A 25,173-nucleotide genomic window follows, 5' to 3' on the forward strand; every position below is an offset into this window, starting at 1 on the left:
TTATTGTACATGACTTATTTTTGCACATATATATTATGTGTTATATAGATTTGAAATAAACTTATTGTACATGACTAATTTTTTGCACATATCAACTCTATATATTGATTTGAAATATTAACATATTATTCAGCATACTTGACAAAGAGTCACACTTGTAGAAGGTCTTCTCATAAGCTATTGCACAGGAACAATGCCTACAATGGAAGCAACACTTCGTCAATTGAATTCCTTGTATTTATTAGGTTATTAAACTGCCAAAAATAGATATTATCTAGCATTAAGTAACCTTTGATATAGTAATAATAATTTTGAAAAACAAATTTCCAACAATAGTCCATACAAAATGCTTCTGAATTTAGTACTAGTGTACTGTCAGACATAAACTGAAAGTGCACCTGTGGTTTAATAAATGGATAACTATACAAACTAATTGAGCAGAAGAATTCAAAATAGAATATACAGTCCAAGGATATTTATTAAAATTATTAATAACATTTTCCTTGTATCAGTATGATAATGAGAAAACTGATAACAACTGCATGTAATTAGCATGCAAATTAGCTAATAACTACAGACAAACATTGTTCATTGATTTATCTGTTATACAGTTATATCAGAATTATATGTTGCATGGAAAAAATTAAAAAAAAAACATTTTTATTTGCATTTCACACTAAATCATACTTGGTTATGTGAGACTTTGAATTGGTCCTAGCCCACTTTGCTAATTTTCAACAGCATAGGTGGTTTGGGCCTCATTGTTATTCTTAGAGTCCTTCTAAACTCATAGTTCTCTACAGGAGAAAATTTAAGATCTCTCAACAAACCAGCAAGGATTACTCTCATCGCAATTTGTGCAAACTTGTTACCTACAAATAAAACAGAAAAATAAAGAATTACAGGTATTTTTTTAAACAAGGGAACAGGGGCGCAGCGCCCTCATGCCATGGCCATGCGCCCCTTACCCTGGGGAGACGATCTTCTGGCAACCATAAAATTCTGATTGACCAGGAATCACATGTGGCCACAGTCTTCAATTGTGACCTGTCTGATAGTAATTTTGGCCCCAAGGAAGCCATAGAATGCTCCATTTTAACATAGAATTATCCAAAACTCTACACCCTGGTAGGCAGAACCCTATCTCTCCCACTTAACTTGGTGGCACCACTAAATTGCAGTGCTCCTTCTTGCTTTTCTAGAAAAAACCCTGGGATTATATTGGCTGCATATAACGACTCAGTTGAATTCAATACAACAGGGCAGATTCAATACTATTTCATTGATATAGTGTGCAATAGAGAAAAACTGTAGACATACAGACAGGTGAGTTCATGGACATTCAAATATGAAAACTCACCAATACAATTTCTTCTACCTAAGCTGAATGGTAGAAATGTGTATGGCTTAGGAAGATTATCAGGATCAGTAAACCTCTCAGGATTGAATGATTCTGGATCAGGCCATATATCAGGATTCCTAAAAAATATGATGGTAATAAATAAAATCAAAATTCATCATTAAACAAAACTTTTTTTAAATAAGCAGTATTATGTAATTCTGAGTTTCATTAAAATGTGATTAAAACTTGAGATAATGTTGGGAAAGTATAATATTATCAAATATTATGCAAATTATATATTTAATATGCACAAATTTAAACCACAACTAAACAGGTCTGTGCAATGTCCTATGACATCCATGTACAAGTTTCATTGAAATGTAATGGTTAGTACTTATCAGTGGATAAATATCAGTGGAAAGTGACTAATTATGCAAATTAGATCATTAATATAAACTAACCCAAAACTAATTAGATCTGTGCATCATCCTATGCATTCTATGGACCTATAAATCTATAGTTTCATTGTAATGTGATAATTAGTACAGGATATATCAGTGGAAAAGTCGAACATCGAAAAATTAATATACAAATTAGTTAATTAATATGCATGGGATTTTTACTCAAAACTAATCAGCTCTGCACATTGTTTCAAAGCATCTACTAGTATGTACTAAGTTTCAATATACAAGCAATGTAATGTTTGATTGAGCAAATACAGTTACTGCACCAGATTCAAATTTCAATTAGAGATAGTTCTTTCATAAACTGGACTTATAATAGGTACATTTCCATCTTCTTTAAATTATCTTTTATATTTTTGTTTTTTATCACAACTATACTTTCAATCAATATTTGAATGTAAGGATACGACTAAAATCAAACTCTTGATACAATTGCTAAATTAAGAATTAACCAAATATATGATTACCTTTGCATAGCTCCAATATGTAATAATAAAAATGTGCCAGCAGGGATGTAATACTGACCAATCCTATCATCTTGCAGAGCTACTTTGGGTATCATGGGAACAGGTGGAAACAACCTATAATAAGAAATCTCACCAATTTGACCACCAGGAATTATATAAATGTTCTTTGGGAATATTCATGAATATTACCGGTATATCATATCCATTAGCCAATAAAATGTTACATGGAGTAATGAATATTCATGAATCATATCATAACCATTAGTGAATAATAAGGAATATAGAGTAATCAATATTCATGAATTCCATTAGCCAATATAAAGTTACATGGAATGATGAATATTCATGAATTATTTCACATCCATTAGCCAATACAAAGTTACATAGAATGATGAATATTCATGAATTATTTCATATCCGTTAGCCAATACAAAGTTACATAGAATGATGAATATTCATGAATTATTTCATATTCATTAGCCAATATAAAGTTACATAGAATGATGAATATTTATGAATTATGTCATATCCATTGGCCAATATAAAGTTACATTGAATGATGAATATTCATGAATTATTTCATATCCATTAGCCAATACAAAGTTACATAGAATGATGAATATTCATTAATTATTTCATATCCATTAGCCAATACAAAGTTACATAGAATGATGAATATTCATGAATTATTTCATATCCGTTAGCCAATATAAAGTTACATGGAATGATGAATATTCATGAATTATTTCATATCCATTAGCCAATAAGAAGTCACATGGAATGATGAATATTCATGAATTATTTCATATCCATTAGCCAATAAGAAGTCACATAGAATGATGAATATTCATGAATTATTTCATATCCGTTAGCCAATATAAAGTTACATGGAATGATGAATATTCATGAATTATTTCATATCCATTAGCCAATAAGAAGTCACATGGAATGATGAATATTCATGAATTATTTCATATCCATTAGCCAATAAGAAGTCACATGGAATGATGAATATTCATGAATTATTTCATATCCATTAGCCAATAAGAAGTCACATGGACTGATAAGATTCTTGTGAGTCTATATGCAATAACCATCAATACCATGCATCAAAATATCCAGCTTGAAATAGATTTATTTTTATCAACATTTTTTATAACATTTTTTCAAAACTGACACTGAATAAAGACAAACAAACCTGACTGATTCATTGATGACAGCTTTCAAATATTGTAGTCTCTCTAAATGTTCCCATGTGATCAGTTCATCATCCGGAAGAACATCTCTTATCTCTTCTCGGACTTTATCTTGTATTTTGGGATGACTGGCTAAACAATACAACGTCCATGATATTCCAGTACTGGTTGTCTAGGTGATACATATCAGCATATTTCAAAACATAATTCAAAACATAATATTATATAATATAGCTATTAAAACCTATATTTTATATACTGTATTCAATACAGAACTAACAGTAAATTAAAAAATAAATGGACCAATACTTTTATCCTGTGACTTGCGAATGGAAATATTTTCTAGTGTCCTCTAACAACATACATAGTAGACTGGCAAAATTGGGACTTCTTTTTTGTTTTACAAAAAGAAATAATTAATTGTTCTTTTAGTCCTTTTAGCGTGATCGCGAAAACTAACCTGACCGCTAAAGAAATCCCGACTGGACGCATCTGACTGCTATTAATTATTCATGATGTCATTGATTTTTCGTGAGTGGGTGTGTGAAAGTAAACATGACCTTTTAAAAGTTGATTCGATTCGATAACAGAGATGGATACTTTAACTTTCTAAGTGCAAAGGCGATACTTTCATCTATGTTTACAGAAAACAAGTCGATTTAAATGTCCAATGTATATAACTAATCTTTCAAAATCGCTGGGACCTCAGAAGTGAAAGGTCACGTACATTAACATAGATAAGATATGATGTATACAGCTGCACTCTGATTCATTGTCAATGCTTGTGAACAACTTTTAATTAGCATAATCATCAAAGTGATTCCGCTCCGATTTTCACTCCAACGCACGATCACGTTAAAAGGGATAAATTGACAATTAATTATATTTTTTTGTAAAAAAAGTCTCGACTTTGCCAGTCTACATACATAGGTGTTGATCAGTGGGTGTCCATTAAAAAAAAAAGTGTTTTTCAGGGATTTGCTATTTTCTTAATAATGGACTACACAAAAAGGCAGATATGTCTATTTCAATGACTTTGCTCACACCAAACTATATCACAGTATTGCTGCATCGCAATATAAATTTTGATGTTTCAAGAAAAAAAACACAAAAAAACAATAATTCGATGGAAAATATGAGATTTTGACATGAAATGAACAAATCTGAGAAAGAACCATTCAAGGTACTTGCATATCAAATTTTAAAACATTCTGACTTGCGGTTTTGAAGAAGAAGTTGAAATTGTAAAGTTGACGCCGACGACGATGACGGATGACGACCACGGACAATCAATAATATGAACAGCTCTGCTGTTTCTTAATAATGGACTACACAAAAAGGCAGACCAAACTATTTTCTTTTGATATCACAGTATCGCTTCACCAAAATATAAATTTTGTTGTTTCAAGAAAAAAACAACAAAAAAATGAATAATACGATTGAAATGGTTTACCTCTTGTCCAGCAAACATGAATGTTATGACATGATCTTGTAGTTCTTGATCAGACAAACCTTGACCAGTTTCCTCATCCTTTGCCATCATTAGTAGATACAATAGGTCTTTAGGTTGCTCTGAAAAATAACATTGTGATCAGGAAAACTTATATCAATGTCAGTTGAACTAGTTTTGACCAATAGTTTTACAGAACACCATAGAAGACTCTTGGTGCAACCACACAATTGTGGAAATGAATAAATGGATAGAGTTTAGCTTATAAGACATAAGATTCTATTTAAGACTTCTATGCAAAGAGTATACATCGTATAACAATCCTAATCGCTCACATTTATGCCGTAAATGCATGATTGTCTTGTGATCAGTCAAGGGATCTTAATTACTTATGAGACAAAACATGCATGTATTTATAAACCCTTGGTGCAATATTAACTATTGTGATTGAAACACTAGAAAATTTTTTTTATATGCAAGTAAATAGCCTGACAACTTCACGTGAGTTGCGCCCACCGAGGTGCTCCAAACTCAACACGCGTCTGACAGCATGATGTAGTTTTTCACTTCACCCCGATATTTTTTGTCAGTATAATCAAATTGCAGGAACGTCAGATAGTGACAGCCATCAAAGAGTAACCATTCAGGTCAGAGTTTATTTCCGCCCAGTGTTTACCATCTTGTTGAAAACAGTGTTATTTTTGCTGGCTTTGATTGACTGTGTTATTATGAACAGTACAATTAATATTCATTAAAACTCCTCGCAAGAAGGTGTGAACTTTGCAAATTCGCAGGATTTTTCCCGACAAGACATGCACTATTCTGTCAGTTGTTCTGATGCCGTACGGTCGGTGAGGGCGCCACTCACACCTACATGTCAGGTTAGCAAGTACACTGCCACTATTAAAAGATTTCTCATGACAATTTTCATGGGATTGAAATATTACAGGATAGTTCATAACATGCACAAGCTGAAAATAGGTCAATAATCAAATTCATGATATTATAAAGGCGTCCATTTTCTTTATTCTAAAAATAAACATGAATATTTTTGTTATGATCTTGTATATTTGTGTCGTGCATGTAAATTTGACCTCGAACATGCATACACATTTTCTTTTTCCAGTCTGACCTTGAAAACTTACTTTTGCCATCTTTGATTTCATTTCTTCTATGTTCTATCACTTCTAATACTGTCTTCTTGACTAAACCAATTGCTTTTTTTATAGCCTGGTTCTCTTTAGTTGGCAAATGTTGATAAAATGGAATTAACCGTTTCCAGCTGCAAAAAAACAACAACAATTGGGACAACTGTGAATCATTCATAAATTGTTGCTTCCCAGGGGTAACTACACATATAATGGAACAGCATGTGATGGAACAGCTTGTGATGATATTGATTATTTTTCTTTCACATTTTACCTTGATCCTGTTAATGCCCCTTGGAGTATAGCACTAAATGTCTTGGTGATTTCCTTATTAGGTTCCAATATTGCATTAAATTTATATCCAAATGCAGTTTCTCCGATAACATCCAGGGTCTGGAAGGAAATTGACATGAATCCTTACTATTTATAAATAACTAGGTCTTCACTTTTTACTAGTTTCTGAAAAAAAAGGTACATATATGTTTTAAAACATATAAAGTACCAAAATGTAATACGTTTCCATCCAAGAACAGTAATTTGTCTCTGTCACATTTGACAAATATAAAAAAAGAACATGCTTTGCCAAAATAATGTACAATGTCACTAGTTAAGTTAATATTGAAAAGATTAATTTACTAGTACATTAAAACCAAGTTGAGTGTCAGTGTTCCCTCTAAGCCTTATTTTCGCTCAATTTTCTCAGATTCAATTGTAGTTTCTCAGTGAAATTTTGTCTTTTGAGAAACTTTCCATGCATTTTGTATGCTAAAAAAAAACAAGCAACCTGTCGGCTGAGATAGCTCCGCTGTTAGCAATGCACATGGCAATTAAAGAACAGCAGATATCATTACAAAATGAACAAATCTGAGAGAGGTCCACATGTAGTACCTATATGTATAATATATCAAAACTATTGGACTTGCGGTTTTCAACAAGAAGTCGAAAATATCACTTTTTACCAAAAATTACAAAAATATTCACCAAAATTAGAGAATTAAAGATATCATTACAAAATGAACAAATCTGAGAGAGGTCCACATGTAGTACCTATATATGTAATATCAAAGCAATTGGACTTGCGGTTTTCAACAAGAAGTCGAAAATATCACTTTTTACCAAAAATGACAAAAATATTCACCAAAATTAGAGAATTAAAGATATCATTACAAAATGAACAAATCTGAGAGAGGTCTACCCAAGGTACATATACACCAAGTATCAAAGCATTCAGGCTTGTAGTTTTCAAGAAGAAGTCGAAAAAGTAAAACATTGACACAGACGACGGACAATCACTCATATGATAAGCTCCGCTCGACAAAGTCGACAGCGGAGCTAAAAACATTTCAAGGGGAAAATAGGCAAATTGTCTCAGTATTTTAAAGATTCAAAAAAATTAAAGGGAACAGTGTTGAGTGTGCTGAACATCTTTTCAATTTTACTATATATCGCCCTCTATCAGCACATAATGCTGTGTTATGTTCAGCGATGCAGGTTGGAGGTTATTGGTGTTATTATGGGATAGCATCATATATGCGTATGCTAAGCGCATTTCACATGACTGAATATAGCGATCCAACGTTCTTCTAAAGGACTCTGGTCTAAGCGAAGTAAGTTTTAACAACATTTACCGACTCATAATTTATTCAGGCAATCTCAGTATCAGGTGTTGTAATTTTGTTAGGTATAGTTCATACAATTTTCATACATTCCCCGTGGACCAATCACGCTAGTTTGTTTAGTCGTCAGTGATGTCATTTGACATGTAATTTATATATTATGTTATAGTTTTCATCGCTATCTTGAATAAATTGGCTACCCTAGGCATAGTGGCATATTATTTTAGTAGTAGTTGACACTAGTACGAGCACAAAAGCACGTGGACCTCGGAACATTGTGTATGTTTTGCCACTTATGAATCTAATACAAGAATCCTATTAGATGATATAGCCCAACTGTTCGAGATAATTCATACTATGAAATACAAAGCATTCTTATCCACTATTTAGAATACTAACAAAATAATTAGATAAAACATTCCATGTGGAATTTACATCATTAGGGCAATTAGGGCAATTCCACTGTCACGGACGTTGCATTCTGAGAGGTTGGAAATTATTTCAGTTGTCATTATTACTAGAGTATTGTCTCGTGAAATTTGATACTGTGTTATAGACTTGCTTATGCCACGGGCATTCTCATGCAGAAAAGTAATATTCTTAGCTTGGTATACAGCTTGAGGTAAGTACATAGGTAAAAAACTAAGTGCTATGTCCTTTTGATGTAATGTCCATTACACATATATTTCTGATTAACCACAAGCTGTATGTCAAGCTCAGAATATTTCCACTTGACATGAGAATGCCTGTGTCAATTCCACGAGCAATACAAGTAATAGGGGCAACTGAAATAACTTCCAACCCTTCCGAATAAAATGTTTGCCACCATGGAATTGCCCATTTTTTGACCAACCATGAGAAAATATTTATTGAAACCAAAAATCATAGACATAGTTAAAATTTCAAAGTCTAATGAATGTTGCTTGAATGGTTCTTATCTCATGTCTTTTCATGAAGGACTTAAACGAATGAGTTTTTAGAATACAAAAATACATCGTCACGGAAATCTTGTATTGTCAGTGATTACTAGTACCTAAAAACCAGTGTTCCTAACATTAATTAAAACCTAAATTAAATTTATAATCCAAGAAGAATTTGAAAGTGTGTGTGTTGGGGGGGGGGGGCGATATATCTATGATGCTGCTACATGTAAAATATAGAAAATCATTTTATCATTAACCAAATTCACTCTGCTTGAAAATAAAAGCAATATGTATGCTCACAGCTCTTCCAAGGTCTACTTGAACACCACACACCACTTCACCAACATCTTCAGTACGATTCTTGTTAATGTAATCTTGCCAATAGTGTCGTAATTCTTTACTATATTTCTGAAAATACCCCAGCATTCCTGGATAGTAAACAGATACATACATTGTCAGCATGTTTGAGTTATTAGTAGTAGCCTAGGGAGTCAGGGTGGATTTGGCAGTAGCTTAGGTGGGAACGTAATAATCTAGCAAATTATAATGGCAGACAGTTCAAAAGAATTTTTTCCAAGTTGGAAATATCACGTTTGGACAAAAATATTCATAAAAATTAAAGACTGAAGATATCACCTGAGGCACCTATATACTAAATAACAAAGCACTCAGGCTTGTGGGTTTCAAGAAGAAGTCAAAAATATTAAACAAATCTGAGAAAGAACCACCATAGATAGGTGTAGTGATCATGAAACCAATACAGCTTAATTTTCAAAAAGAAGTCCAAAATATAAAGTTGACACTGACAACGGGTTCCAATGAACAATCAGGAATATGATAAGCTTTGCTTAACTTTGTTGTCAATTATTCTTAGGGCGGAGCTATGTCACAAGACGTTCTACGTTGCTAAGGAGCACACCACTGTAACATGTATTTCTATGAGCTCTGCATGAGCTGCTGTGGAACACTGGTTGAAGAGCTGGTGAAAATAGCTAAAGTCGAGAAAACAGCACAAACTTAACTTCTAAGTAATCCTGCGCAACCAAATGTATATATAATGCACATGCAGGATATGGGTAATATTATTACATTATTCAGTAGAGTCTCATCAACTATCCATAAGTACTGTTTTCTGAGAGTTTTCAGCCAATGTTTTCACCATGATGGCTGCCAGGCACTGAAAATGCCCGGATGTCCTACTCGAGGATTAGTAAGGGACAAACTTGCGAGTATTATTTACATTATCATAAGAAGACAGTATTTATCCGGTATATAGTAAAATAGGTTGGAAATGTGAGACCAGGAGTGGTTAGATAGTTTAAATACGAGTATAAATAAAGGGGTTAGAAAGTTACCAATACAGACAAAATGACCATTATCCACTGACGTACAGCCATAATTTTTTCAAAAAATAGTTTTGTGACCCCCAACTTTTTTTAAGTCAATATCGGTATCCTAATATTGTCCAGGAGTACAATTTATTGCAAAATGACTAAATTCTGGATATTTTAAAAAGTGTTTGATTAAGGGTTTTCAAAAGGTATATCAATAGTTACCAAGGAAACCAGGTTAAATCAATAAATGCCCAAGGAAGATGTTGAGAGTATTTTCAATCAAAGAAGCAGGTTAGCAACATTGACATAAAGATAAGAGAGAGCTTTCAATATGAGTAGTGGAATGAAGGATAAGAGTCGAGGGAAGCAGGCTCGAAAGTCAAGAATATAATATGAAATATGAGAACAACCAAATTATGTAAGTCTAGAGAAGAAGATTAGAAATTAATTGAAGTCTTGGGAATCATGTTGGGTAGTTATCAATAGAAACTACAGAAGAGGGTGAAAGTATAGAAAGCATTTACGACTCGTATAAATTATAGCAGGTATAAAAACATGTGATATAGTAAACTAACTACCTTAAAAGTACTGTAAGAATATTTATATATAAATACCTTTAATGCTTGTATGATTGAAAGCTGGATTGATCAGTTTTCTCTGAGATGTATGTTCATTGCCAGAAGATGACAACAACCCATTACCCATCAGTTGAGTGAATGTCCTATCAGAAGAACAGATGACAACATTCCATTACCTATCAGGTGAGTGAATGTCCTATCAGAAGAACAGATGACAACAACCCATTACCCATCAGTTTAGTCAATGTCCAATCAGAAGAACAGATGACAACAACCCATTACCCATCAGTTGAGTGAATGTCCTATCAGACGAACAGATGACAACAACCCATTACCCATCAGTTGAGTCAATGTCCTATCAGAAGAACAGATGACAACATCCCATTACCCATCAGTTGAGTCAATGTTCTATCAGAAGAACAGATGACAACATTCCATTACCCATCAGTTGAGTCAATGTTCTATCAGAAGAACAGATGACAACATTCCATTACCCATCAGTTGAGTGAATGTCCTATCAGAAGAACAGATGACAACAACCCATTACCCATCAGTTGAGTGAATGTCCTATCAGAAGAACAGATGACAACAACCCATTACCCATCAGGTGAGTGAATGTCCTATCAGAAGAACAGATGACAACATTCCATTACCCATCAGTTGAGTAAATGTCCTATCAGAAGAACAGATGACAACATTCCATTACCTATCAGTTGAGTGAATGTCCTATCAGAAGAACAGATGACAACATTCCATTACCTATCAGTTGAGTAAATGTCCTATCAGAAGAACAGATGACAACATTCCATTACCTATCAGTAGAGTGAATGTCCTATCAGAAGAACAGATGACAACATTCCATTACCCATCAGTTGAGTCAATGTCCTATCAGAAGAACAGATGACAACATTCCATTACCTATCAGTTGAGTGAATGTCCTATCAGAAGAACAGATGACAACATTCCATTACCCATCAGTTGAGTAAATGTCCTATCAGAAGAACAGATGACAACATTCCATTACCTATCAGTTGAGTGAATGTCCTATCAGAAGAACAGATGACAACATTCCATTACCCATCAGTTGAGTCAATGTCCTATCAGAAGAACAGATGACAACATTCCATTACCCATCAGTTGAGTGAATGTCCTATCAGAAGAACAGATGACAACATTCCATTACCCATCAGTTGAGTGAATGTCCTATCAGAAGAACAGATGACAACATTCCATTACCCATCAGTTGAGTGAATATCCTATCAGAAGAACAGATGACAACATTCCATTACCCATCAGTTGAGTGAATGTCCTATCAGAAGAACAGATGACAACATTCCATTACCCATCAGTTGAGTGAATGTCCTATCAGAAGAACAGATGACAACATTCCATTACCTATCAGTTGAGTGAATATCCTATCAGAAGAACAGATGACAATATTCCATTACCCATCAGTTGAGTGAATGTCCTATCAGAAGAACAGATGACAACATTCCATTACCCATCAGTTGAGTAAATGTCCTATCAGAAGAACAGATGACAACATTCCATTACCCATCAGTTGAGTGAATGTCCTATCAGAAGAACAGATGACAACATTCCATTACCCATCAATTGAGTGAATGTCCAATCAGAAGAACAGATGACAACAACCCCTAACCTATCAGTTGAGTGAATGTCCAATCAGAAGAACAGATGACAACATCCCATTACCCATCAGTTGAGTGAATGTCCTATCAGAAAACATATGACAACATTCCATTACCCATCAGTTGAGTCAATGTCCTATCAGAAGAACAGATGACAACATCCCATTACCCATCAGTTGAGTGAATGTCCTATCAGAAGAACAGATGACAACATTCCATTATCTATCAGTTGAGTGAATGTCCTATCAGAAGAACAGATGACAACATTCCATTACCCATCAGTTGAGTGAATGTCCTATCACAAGAACAGATGACAACAACCCATTACCCATCAGTTGAGTGAATGTCCTATCAGAAGAACAGATGACAACATTCCATTACCCATCAGTTGAGTCAATGTCCTATCAGAAGAACAGATGACAACATTTCATTACCCATCAGTTGAGTGAATGTTCTATCAGAAGAACAGATGACAACATTCCATTACCCATCAGTTGAGTCAATGTCCTATCAGAAGAACAGATGACAACATTCCATTAACCATCAGTTGAGTGAATGTCCTATCAGAAGAACAGATGACAACATTCCATTACCTATCAGTTGAGTGAATGTCCTATCAGAAGAACAGATGACAACATTCCATTACCCATCAGTTGAGTGAATATCCTATCAGAAGAACAGATGACAACATTCCATTACTCATCAGTTGAGTGAATGTCCTATCAGAAGAACAGATGACAACATTCCATTACCTATCATTTGAGTGAATGTCCTATCAGAAGAACAGATGACAACATTCCATTACCCATCAGTTGAGTCAATGTCCTATCAGAAGAACAGATGACAACATTCCATTACCCATCAGTTGAGTGAATGTCCTATCAGAAGAACAGATGACAACAACCCATTACCCATCAGTTGAGTCAATGTCCTATCAGAAGAACAGATGACAACATTCCATTACCTATCAGTTGAGTGAATGTCCTATCAGAAGAACAGATGACAACATCCCATTACCCATCAGTTGAGTGAATGTCCTATCAGAAAACAGATGACAACATTCCATTACCCATCAGTTGAGTCAATGTCCTATCAGAAGAACAGATGACAACATCCCATTACCCATCAGTTGAGTGAATGTCCTATCAGAAGAACAGATGACAACATTCCATTATCTATCAGTTGAGTGAATGTCCTATCAGAAGAACAGATGACAACATTCCATTACCCATCAGTTGAGTGAATGTCCTATCACAAGAACAGATGACAACAACCCATTACCCATCAGTTGAGTGAATGTCCTATCAGAAGAACAGATGACAACATTCCATTACCCATCAGTTGAGTCAATGTCCTATCAGAAGAACAGATGACAACATTCCATTACCCATCAGTTGAGTGAATGTTCTATCAGAAGAACAGATGACAACATTCCATTACCCATCAGTTGAGTCAATGTCCTATCAGAAGAACAGATGACAACATTCCATTACCCATCAGTTGAGTGACTATCCTATCAGAAGAACAGATGACAACATTCCATTAACCATCAGTTGAGTGAATGTCCTATCAGAAGAACAGATGACAACATTCCATTACCTATCAGTTGAGTGAATGTCCTATCAGAAGAACAGATGACAACATTCCATTACCCATCAGTTGAGTGAATATCCTATCAGAAGAACAGATGACAACATTCCATTACTCATCAGTTGAGTGAATGTCCTCTCAGAAGAACAGATGACAACATTCCATTACCCATCAGTTGAGTCAATGTCCTATCAGAAGAACAGATGACAACATTCCATTACCTATCAGTTGAGTGAATGTCCTATCAGAAGAACAGATGACAACATCCCATTACCCATCAGTTGAGTGAATGTCCTATCAGAAAACAGATGACAACATTCCATTACCCATCAGTTGAGTCAATGTCCTATCAGAAGAACAGATGACAACATCCCATTACCCATCAGTTGAGTGAATGTCCTATCAGAAGAACAGATGACAACATTCCATTATCTATCAGTTGAGTGAATGTCCTATCAGAAGAACAGATGACAACATTCCATTACCCATCAGTTGAGTGAATGTCCTATCACAAGAACAGATGACAACAACCCATTACCCATCAGTTGAGTGAATGTCCTATCAGAAGAACAGATGACAACATTCCATTACCCATCAGTTGAGTCAATGTCCTATCAGAAGAACAGATGACAACATTCCATTACCCATCAGTTGAGTGAATGTTCTATCAGAAGAACAGATGACAACATTCCATTACCCATCAGTTGAGTCAATGTCCTATCAGAAGAACAGATGACAACATTCCATTACCCATCAGTTGAGTGACTATCCTATCAGAAGAACAGATGACAACATTCCATTAACCATCAGTTGAGTGAATGTCCTATCAGAAGAACAGATGACAACATTCCATTACCTATCAGTTGAGTGAATGTCCTATCAGAAGAACAGATGACAACATTCCATTACCCATCAGTTGAGTGAATATCCTATCAGAAGAACAGATGACAACATTCCATTACTCATCAGTTGAGTGAATGTCCTATCAGAAGAACAGATGACAACATTCCATTACCCATCAGTTGAGTCAATGTCCTATCAGAAGAACAGATGACAACAACCCATTACCCATCAGTTGAGTGAATGTCCTATCAGAAGAACAGATGACAACATTCCATTACCCATCAGTTGAGTGAATGTCCTATCAGAAGAACAGATGACAACAACCCATTACCCATCAGTTGAGTGAATGTCCTATCAGAAGAACAGATGACAACATTCCATTACCCATCAGTTGAGTAAATGTCCTATCAGAAGAACAGATGACAACATTCCATTACCCATCAGTTGAGTCAATGTCCTATCAGAAGAACAGATGACAACATTCCATTACCCATCAGTTGAGTGAATGTCCTATCAGAAGAACAGATGACAACATCCCATTACCCATCAGTTGAGTCAATGTCCTATCAGAAGAACAGATGACAACATTCCATTACCCATCAGTTGAGTGAATGTCCTATCAGAAGAACAGATGACAACATTCCATTACCCATCAGTTGAGTGAATGTCCTATCAGAAGAACAGATGACAACATTCCATTACCCATCAGTTGAGTGAATGTCCTATCAGAAGAACAGATGACAACATTCCATTACCCATCAGTTGAGTGAATGTCCTATCAGAAGAACAGATGACAACATTCCATTACCCATCAGTTGAGTGAATGTCCTATCAGAAGAACAGATGACAACATTCCATTACCCATCAGTTGAGTGAATATCCTCTCAGAAGAACAGATGACAACATTCCATTACCCATCAGTTGAGTGAATGTACTATCAGAAGAACAGATGACAACATTCCATTACCCATCAGTTGAGTGAATGTCCTATCAGAAGAACAGATGCCAACAACCCATTACCCATCAGTTGAGTGAATGTCCTATCAGAAGAACAGATGACAACATTCCATTACCCATCAGTTGAGTGAATGTCCTATCAGAAGAACAGATGACAACATTCCATTACCCATCAGTTGAGTGAATATCCTCTCTGAAGAACAGATGACAACATTCCATTACCCATCAGTTGAGTCAATGTCCTATCAGAAGAACAGATGACAACATTCCATTACCCATCAGTTGAGTGAATGTCCTATCAGAAGAACAGATGACAACATTCCATTACCCATCAGTTGAGTGAATGTCCTATCAGAAGAACAGATGACAACATTCCATTACCCATCAGTTGAGTGAATGTCCTATCAGAAGAACAGATGACAACATTCCATTATCTATCAGTTGAGTGAATATCCTCTCAGAAGAACAGATGACAACATTCCATTACCCATCAGTTGAGTCAATGTCCTATCAGAAGAACAGATGACAACATCCCATTACCCATCAGTTGAGTGAATGTCCTATCAGAAGAACAGATGACAACATTCCATTATCCATCAGTTGAGTCAATGTCCTATCAGAAGAACAGATGACAACATTCCATTACCCATCAGTTGAGTGAATGTCCTATCAGAAGAACAGATGACAACAATCCATTACCTATCAGGTGAGTGAATGTCATATCACAAGAACATTCATCAGAAAATGTCACACAAAAAACAAGAACAAACTAGTATTGAAAAAAAAATCCTTAAAAATGTGAAATGAGGTTACTAAAAAATCATTACTTGAGAAGCTCATGACAGTTTTTGGATAAACATGGATGAAAAACCTTACTTTCTGATGTCAGCAGATCTATCATAGTATTTACTACTGTTAATTAAGACATGTTTCATTTCATCTGGACCAGTGATTGACACAACTTCCGTTCCAAGGAAAAAGAAATATCGAGTCACAGGACCCAATTTTTTGCTCAATCTAAAAATGAAACAATATTATAATTAATTCTATAGCATTTGACCTTCCCTGAACGAAAACTGAAAATGATCAAACGTTGTTAAGTTAGGACTGTTAGTATCATATTCCGATACATTTCAAAATATAAAAGTATCATATTTTATGAAGAACTTTCAAGATTTTTACCTTATTGCGAAATCCATGGTTTCACTCTTCATCAAATCTAATGTGTTGCCTAGCAACGGATTGTATGGAGCAGATGGAATCTAAGGGAGAACATAAAGCTAAGTATATACCTAATAAATACATTATTATTTACATTAACTTTCACAGGCTTGAGGGAGTCTATGGGAAAAGATATTTTCATGAAAACAGAGAATAATGCAGATTTGCCTATTTTATCGCTAAACACAAATTTTTGCACACATTTAGACTAATTAGGGATATCATGTTCTCGTGAAGGCATACAGCATCATGTATTCTACAAGAAAGACACACAATTTCAACAGTGTGGGAATATTAATAATTTATAACAATCACCAGCATAATTAACATATTCGTAACTCTTTTTATAACCTGTTGATTCTGATGGTAAAAAGTCTAGTTAGGTCACAACCTTGTCCATATAGTATTAGTCAGGAGGCATGCATGTATAATAGTTGGATCATTAGAATAGACTAATATAGTGTTTTACTAATCATTCTAATCAGTAAGAGCAAAAAATTATTTTCTTGGCTATTAATGAAAACACGAAATTTCAAGCAATTGCAGAGATTTGAACTAATCATACTAAATCCTTAGGGCTGGTACAACTGAAGATTAATACACATTTCCTTTTAAATTTAAATATAGACTCATATATGTATATGTTTAAAATTATTTATTATCTGGTGTTTTTCAATATCATGCTTGCATTCAATGGCAAATGTTCTACTTGCAACCATGGTAAATAAAAACAATCCTTTGAACCAGCATACAGCAAATATAGATACACAGAGTGGTGGCACAAATTTGCACCTGTAATTTGTGAGGTATCTTGTTAGCAGTGGTTGATATATGTAAAATAATCTCAATCAACGTAATTTAAAAAAATTATGACTAGCACTGTACATCTGATTGCATTGTGAGAATTAACAACATTTCCTGGATCACAAGCAAGCCCATGCAGACAGCAATAATTTTTCTGGTGTAGTTTGTTGAAATTTGAAGCATTATTTTTCCCATGCATCTCTTTTGAATACAAATTACCTGAGAGTTGCAACGTTCTTCAGTAGCGCAAAATAATAATGACAGAAAAATTTAAACCCTACGGTGTGTTATTCAATTGATTTCCTTCTAAACAGAAAACTGTGGTATCTGGTAAAATACCTTGCATAATTAAAAACCGGTCCTACTAATTAACGTGCAGGCACCCGTGGGGGCGTCTGGACATGTGCGGGGACGAACGGGGGAAAAATAATCAGAACAACATACTAAGGCAATAAAAATGCTGGTATAATATAATAGATAATACATACCTTTGAAAGTGGTGATATCAAAGGCCATAGTAATAATTTATATAGTTTATATATAATATATGCTGTAGCTAATGTAGGTAGATAAAAATAGATAATTTTATCCCAAGATATATAATGATGGTTATCACGTAGTATAGAAAAGATATAATCCATTGCAGCGGAAGATATACCCAACCAGTATTACTGTAATAGACAGATTCAAAATGGTAAATACCATTTCAAAAAGGTCAAGATTCATACACAATTAAAATTAAAAAATTCGCTGGCATGTTTTACAAAGACACTGTAATTGAACAATAAAATGCACTGTGATAAACTTCCTGTCTCTGTGGAAAGTAATGATTCTCCCTCTTTCTGCATGTGGAAAACTTTTAATGTTAGACAACCTGTTTTTTTAATTTTAACTAATAAAACTAATACATATACTGCAATGTGACATATATTCACATTACTAAATGGAGAAAGATATCAACATTATCAACATTGCCCACTAGGCAACACCTTTTTAGCAGTTAATCAGAAGTGGTCAACAACCTGCTAAAAGCTGTAATTTACTGATCTAGGATTGAGCATCTGCTCCAAAAATTGTAATATTTGATTTTGAATTTGGACAGTTCAATATTGTCAAAACGCCCACCTTTCACAGAGGAAATATCGTTACTTAATCAAAATTGCCCATCATCAAATGTGTATAGCACATTATTAAGCGCAGAAATACCAAAACAATAGTTTTGTGCTTGTCAAATTTCACATGATGCCACTACGATGCTATATAACCTATGTACTACTGGTATACATATTATGGTGAACAGAAAATGGTTGGATATTTTTATTATTTTTGTACTACAATGGGTGGTAGTTGAACACTTAAAATGACAATTCTTTTGACTGTCAACAAAATGTCATAGATCCCAAACTCTCAAGCACATATTTTTAGAATATTCAACATAAAGCCTGAATACTGACTTAGTAAAATATATAGATATCAATGAATATACTCACAAGAGAAACTGAATGATGTTTTGTGGGTATCAGTCACCTCACAGAACGCTATAGATACATAAACACTGTAATACAAAGTCCACAACTATACAGATCAATAGGGCATCCCTATCGTTCTAAATGTTAGCAGTGTTGACCACGCACAGTACTGTCAGAGTTAATGTTTTGTACGCAATCCTAATGATTAATAATCTCTATATTATAATATATATTATATACAAGTAATAATACGTTCATTGACACAACACTGACTACAGAAAGTACAGCAGTAAGGTCACTAAAAAAATACAATTATAAAACTAAACTTACAAAATTACAAAACTAAAGAAAAAAAATATATAATACATGTACACTTATTAAAATTACTGATAAGAAAAAAAAAACAATAAATATTAACGGCAAGTACACAAAAGTATAGGTAGAAAAAAAACTAATGGTAATAATAAAATCTCAAATAAGTACATAGTACATAGAAATGAGTACTAATACATTGTACAGTTGTCGATAAGAAAAAAGAATGAATATTTAATTATTCAGGAGGCATTGTTGTCTCATTTCAAATGAATTCTTTAGAAATAGCGAAAGGGGAATGGAAATGTGTTTGTTATTATGAAGATTCAAGTTCATATTGCCTACCTTGTAAAACAGCGACGATAATCCCAGATCATCCAACATGACCTTTGACACACACATGTTACGCTCTCAACGGTCTAAAATTCATTACTTTTGTTTTATGTATAATATGCTACAGTATACGTTTTTATAAGTGTGAGCCACACATATGGATGAAACCAAATGGATAAAATGAAACCAAATGTGAAATAATTGCACTAGGCCCAGACAAAATATTTTGTTATTGTCATATAATTACAATTTCACGAAAAAAAAGATAAAAAAAAGACGTTAGTTTTAAACTATAAACATAGTTGAACTCTAGTGACCTTGCCCTTTGTTATATAATATTATTCCCTTTTAAATATCATAGTTTGTTTCAATATAAAAATGCATTGTCATAATTAATTTTGAATACAAACAATTTTGGAGTTGAACCAACAGTGGGAATCAGTCTACCGAATGTCCTTGATAGATGTATTTATATCTTACAAAAACATTGGTGCCTAATTTGTTTAATTATTTAAAGGGACATAATTTCCAGCTTTATTCAAAGTAATTCAGATATTTTAGTATAAAAACAAATGCCTCATTGCAGAAAAAAGTGCTGCATTTAGATGTGAATAGATTCATAAAACATGCAAGATAACAGAAAATCTTAGCTGGTTTTTGCGCATTATTGTTAGAATATAATCAGAATAATTACATTTTAGCAAAATTCAATGATTGATGTGTGTGGAACTAAAAATTGAAATAACGAAAACTACGAAAACAGAGAAGGTAGGGAAACAAAATTTGTATCATTATAACAAGAGGTTTTGTTTTTACAAATTCAACACGTTATACTGTCATAGTGATGAACACACATTAGTTGGATTAACTGTGCTGGAGTTATTAATCTACATTAGGGTCTACAATCACTTTGAGTCTGAGTACAATTTTTCTTTACAGTCATAATAATGCAGTGTTTCTCGAAAATGTCACATTTATCATCTAGAGGCGGCTGTACATTTGGCTTTTACAATAGTCATAGGCGTCATACATGGTCATAAGAGTAAGAGATTTCCTGTATTAAAATTACTGACACAGTTCGCATTAATTTTACAGTGAGTATAAACAAGTTGTGTAGTGTGACTTGTATCTTCCCTGGGAAAGTCCTTATCAATGTTTAACTCCATTAACTTCCCCCAAATAGTTGAAACGACTGTAGATTCGTATGGATAATTTACAACTTACTTTGTACAACATACTGCGTACCAAAACAAAAATTAACCCAAAATTAAGTGGCGCCAAGGAAAGTGAGATTGTCACAAAATATAGCAAATTGTTTTCTAGATAATAGTTTATTTGATAGCGCCAATGAGAAAGTCCCTCAATATATTACAATGGTCATGAGCCGTACAAATTATGTTTGTGCCCAGTATTCAACATGTTACCTACAAACTGAGTGGAAGCTCCCAGCAATAACATCATTCCCATATCACACATGGCCCTGGGAAATGTGAAATTGCTTGTGGTCTAAAGTATGTAAAATCATAGTAATGGGTTCATGTGTCCTGGAAAATCAAATCAAATTGACAAATGATTAGACACGTCAAATATAAGTTATGTGACACTTCATAATAAAATATTTCTAGTGTCATTAGTGTTAATTTGTAAATAATTATTGAAATTCAGTTTTGTTGATCTCAGGTTTATGGTACGTACAAGATGGCAAATAAACCCGGGCCCGAGCGAAATGTCAAATACTTTGGGAGGCTGGGGTTCGACATCGTCTCGCTGTGTTTGAGTATTTATTTATTTTACTAGTATTTATTTACTTATTGACTCTTACAAAATCCCCGGAGGGAAAGAAAATGGTCACAAAGTACAAGGAGAAATATAATATATATAAAAAAACAAAAACAGTAGTTCAAAACGAATGTTACGTTTCACGTCAAGGTACCTACCTCCTTCCAAGGTAGTATAATGATGCTGGTAAGCAATGATTATAAATTCAGCACCTGTACCATTGCTTCGCTTCATATTTGTAAAGACATACTAGTAGTATATAGTCCATGTGAATACCTCAAAGCTAAATACAATGTAACAAGCACAGCGCCATAGAAATACGCGTGACCCTGTTCCCATAGCGACCGCCGCGAAAGACACTTTCTATTCATGTGGTACATGTAATATATTGGCAGGTCTGACCGCTGCACTCACAGTTTATTAAAAGAATGTGACTGGGTGGATGACTCAGCATAGTTTTGCACTGGTACACTGACATGGGACCGACTGAAGCTTTTTACAACAGTTTTCCTGGTCAGACGAAAACGTGAGTACGCCTCGAAATAGTTACACACATTTCTCAGTCATTTATTACGCTAGCGATCGAAACTTGAGACAATAAAACTAGTGGGTCTCTGCCCAAATTTAATTAACACCTTCAGATCATATGAATTCATTTTGGTTTGAATACTGCAGTTGTCCCCGGATTGTCTCCGTGGTTGCCTTTCCACTTGAACAGGGTCATGGAATGAACTCTCTGGACGTTATCGAGGTCAGGTATGATCGCAATATCATTACGTGTTCGGATGTTGTGCACATTTGACAAAACCAAAACCGAGGGACTATAACATACAAAATCTCTTCCTCGCGTGATGACGCGTGGATAGGTCATGGTGTAACGCCTCAAGTGATATAAGAGTACAGCACAGAAGAGCATAGAAGAGAGTGAATATGGGAGTGTCATCGATAAATACAATTGAAAGTACTAAAGTACAAAAATAGAAGTGTCACGAAGTGATTTATTATAATGAATTACATTTAATTATTATCATAGTATAAAGAGGATCAGTTTATTTATGTGATATTTTACAAATATATATGTGCTGAGGAGGGAATTTGATCTCTCCGTCTTTTCACGGGATTGTTACCGACCTTGATGTGGCCCTGGTGTACACTTCTTCACATCCGGGTATTCCGCGTTAGGTCAATGGAGTTTTCGTATGAATATTGTTGTTTCACAATTGTGTCTGCTTCTCTTCTAGATATAAAGGCTCTCCTGGACTCTTATCGCGCAGACGACATATTGTGAAAAAACTGAAGTTGAATATGCAGTCTCTAGCAAATGACACGTTGACGTGGACAGCCCGGGTAATCTGCCTCGTGGGATGCTTTACATTTTGGTATAATATTGACGTCATCCAGGAGTCTACAAATGCATTATGGGAAATATTACGTTATCACTGGTTCTACAAATTAGCATATTTTGAGACATTCTTCGTCGTATTGTACTATACGCTATTTCTTGGGTACCCATACGTCATAGAATATTTTAATCTGTTTAATAAATACAAACTAAATATCAAAGACCACACACCGATCCCTCGTCCTTTAGAATTAATACTTGAAGTCGTGGTCTATGTTGCCCCGTTGGCGACCTTAGATACGTTCATGGTCAAAAAGTATGCCGGTGTTACCGACGAAGACTTGGTGGAAGTACGTAAACACTGGATTCAGACCGAACGCATATTGCCCGTGGACCCTCCCAATGTCATGTGGTCGGTTGTTCATTTGATTGTAGCGTTTATTATCTACGATTTTATGTTTTTCGTCCTGCACTACGCACTTCATAAAAACCGCTGGCTTTATGATAATATCCATTCATGCCATCATAACCATTCGACAGGAGGAATAAATAGTCGTGTCACTAACAAGCTAAATGTAGTGGAACGAGTCGCGATTGTCCTGATCGCCAACTTTGCTCTGAAGGTGATCGGTAGCCATCCGTTAACACGTACTTTGTTCATCCCTCTGTATGTCAGTTTCTTAGTAGAAAGTCACATGGGTTACGATTTACCTTGGTCCTATAACAGAATTATGCCGCATGGAATGATGGGAGGGGCCGCGGCGCACTACGAACACCATATCAAGGGAACCAAGAATTTTCAACCAGTATTCACCTATTTAGATAAGTATATGCTTGGGAACTAATCCACGTGACGTGATGATCACGTGGTAATGTATGCTGGTACTATTTTTTAAGCTACAAGTGTATTTGTAAAAACGAATGATATAACGCAATTAAACTTTATAAATTTGTTGTCACGAACTACAATAAATATATACTATATGTATTTATTTATTTATTTATTTATTATATGTAATAATGCTAACACACACGTGTGTTGGTATTAATATGTGTATTGTGCTTCGGAGCTTCAAGCTGTTCTTGAGATCGCATTGAATTCAATCTGTAGTTTTATTAAAGGGCGGTAGTCGTCGCGCCACGCATGCTCGAGATATATGAATCAAATATAAACAAAGATGGCGACTTTGGCTGTTGCGACTGTTGCCTTTGATTTCCATTAGAAAAGCGTATTGGATTGTAGGATAATCAATGTTTATCAACACAAATGTCGCACATGCGCAGCGCGACTACTGCCGCCCTTTAACTGTCATACTGGAAGTAACTGCAACGGATTCAGTTGGTGATAGTGTACCACTCTCTCCCGTCGTCGCGTCCAATATTCCAGTGCTATGGTTACATGGGTCAGATGAACAGAAGGGAGAGTATGGAGCACTGAAACGGGACGGGGGGAAACAAGTGCCGTGGTTATCTCGCTAAGAGACCTTGATGGTCTTATGGAAATCAAGTTCGTCTATCTTCTTGCTTGATAATATTTGTGTTCTTGACTTGACATTGGTATTTACTAAATACAATTCTGTTTGCGTTTTTTAATTGATTTACGATGAATTTATAATCGAAGGTAGAAATAATGTGTCCATATCAAATTATTTGTATTACTCTGAACCAATATACTGTAAAACATGTCTTTTTCGCGAATTTAGCGAGAGAACTGATTCGCTAATTCAAGATGTCGCTAATGTCTATATTATAAATTCAAAATGACCGAGGTTTGGGGATTTGTGTATGGAGGTGATAACTGCGCATTTGTTTTGGCACGCGACAGACAAGTATTGTGAAAACAGGAAATCAACGTTGACAAGAGAGATTCGCTAAATCAACATTTCGCTATTACGTCATTTTACCACAATTCGCTAAAATTGCATGTCGCTTTTTCAACATGTTTTACAGTATGCTGGACTACTGTGTATGAACCACGGAATTGGGATTCAGAATTATATAAATTATATTTATAGCAGACTGGGTTTCAAAAACAAAATTTTTTATCTACCTGAATGAGTCACTTGAGTGTTCCATTGTTAAACTGATAACAACTATTTTTTTTATTTATTCAATACACAGCTCAATGGGCAAACCCATTAACAGAACTGGAAAAAATAAACAATACATAAAGAAAACACATACATAATACATATACATAAAAATGACAAAGTAACAAAATTAAATTAAAAATAATTATACAGTACTGATTTAAAAATATATAAAGATGAAAAAATATCAATATTACATTTAAATGAAATATCATTAAATAATATAATACACCTTAAAAGTGACGAATGCTTCCTGCAGTTGACTG

At 34.6% G+C, this 25,173-nt stretch overlaps 2 protein-coding genes across 2 annotated transcripts; one reads left to right on the plus strand and one right to left on the minus strand.

Moving 5' to 3' along the window:
* Positions 1-219: 219 nt before the first annotated feature.
* LOC102805576 (cytochrome P450 4C1-like) lies at positions 220-18,225 on the minus strand. Its single transcript, XM_085507876.1, has 12 exons — positions 18,071-18,225; positions 16,740-16,819; positions 16,434-16,574; positions 10,555-10,661; positions 8,907-9,034; positions 6,342-6,460; positions 6,065-6,201; positions 4,923-5,041; positions 3,472-3,641; positions 2,274-2,387; positions 1,361-1,479; positions 220-872 (listed from the first exon to the last, which is right to left on the minus strand). The coding sequence occupies exons 1-12, from the start codon at positions 18,221-18,223 to the stop codon at positions 715-717; spliced, it is 1,545 nt and encodes a 514-aa protein (XP_085364002.1). The 5' UTR covers positions 18,224-18,225; the 3' UTR covers positions 220-714.
* Positions 16,152-23,790, plus strand: LOC102803507 (uncharacterized). Its single transcript, XM_085507872.1, has 3 exons — positions 16,152-16,263; positions 21,871-22,001; positions 22,717-23,790. Exons 2-3 carry the CDS (start codon positions 21,952-21,954, stop codon positions 23,660-23,662), a joined length of 996 nt encoding a protein of 331 aa, XP_085363998.1. The 5' UTR covers positions 16,152-16,263; positions 21,871-21,951; the 3' UTR covers positions 23,663-23,790.
* Positions 23,791-25,173: the final 1,383 nt, after the last annotated feature.

This window comes from Saccoglossus kowalevskii, chromosome 14 (genome assembly GCF_978046115.1).
Source record: "Saccoglossus kowalevskii chromosome 14, keSacKowa6.1, whole genome shotgun sequence".
NCBI classification, from domain to species: domain Eukaryota; kingdom Metazoa; phylum Hemichordata; class Enteropneusta; family Harrimaniidae; genus Saccoglossus; species Saccoglossus kowalevskii.

Excerpts from the sequence above, each read along its gene's own strand:
- LOC102803507 (XM_085507872.1), top strand. The coding sequence starts at position 21,952 with ATGGGACCGACTGAAGCTTTTTACAACAGTTTTCCTGGTCAGACGAAA. Across the intron at positions 22,002-22,716 it reads TTTCCTGGTCAGACGAAAAC|ATATAAAGGCTCTCCTGGAC; the intron begins GTGAGTACGCCT and ends CTTCTCTTCTAG.
- LOC102805576 (XM_085507876.1), bottom strand. The coding sequence starts at position 18,223 with ATGGATTATATCTTTTCTATACTACGTGATAACCATCATTATATATCT. Across the intron at positions 16,820-18,070 it reads TGATATCACCACTTTCAAAG|ATTCCATCTGCTCCATACAA; the intron begins GTATGTATTATC and ends GTTCTCCCTTAG. Across the intron at positions 1,480-2,273 it reads CATATTGGAGCTATGCAAAG|GAATCCTGATATATGGCCTG; the intron begins GTAATCATATAT and ends CATATTTTTTAG.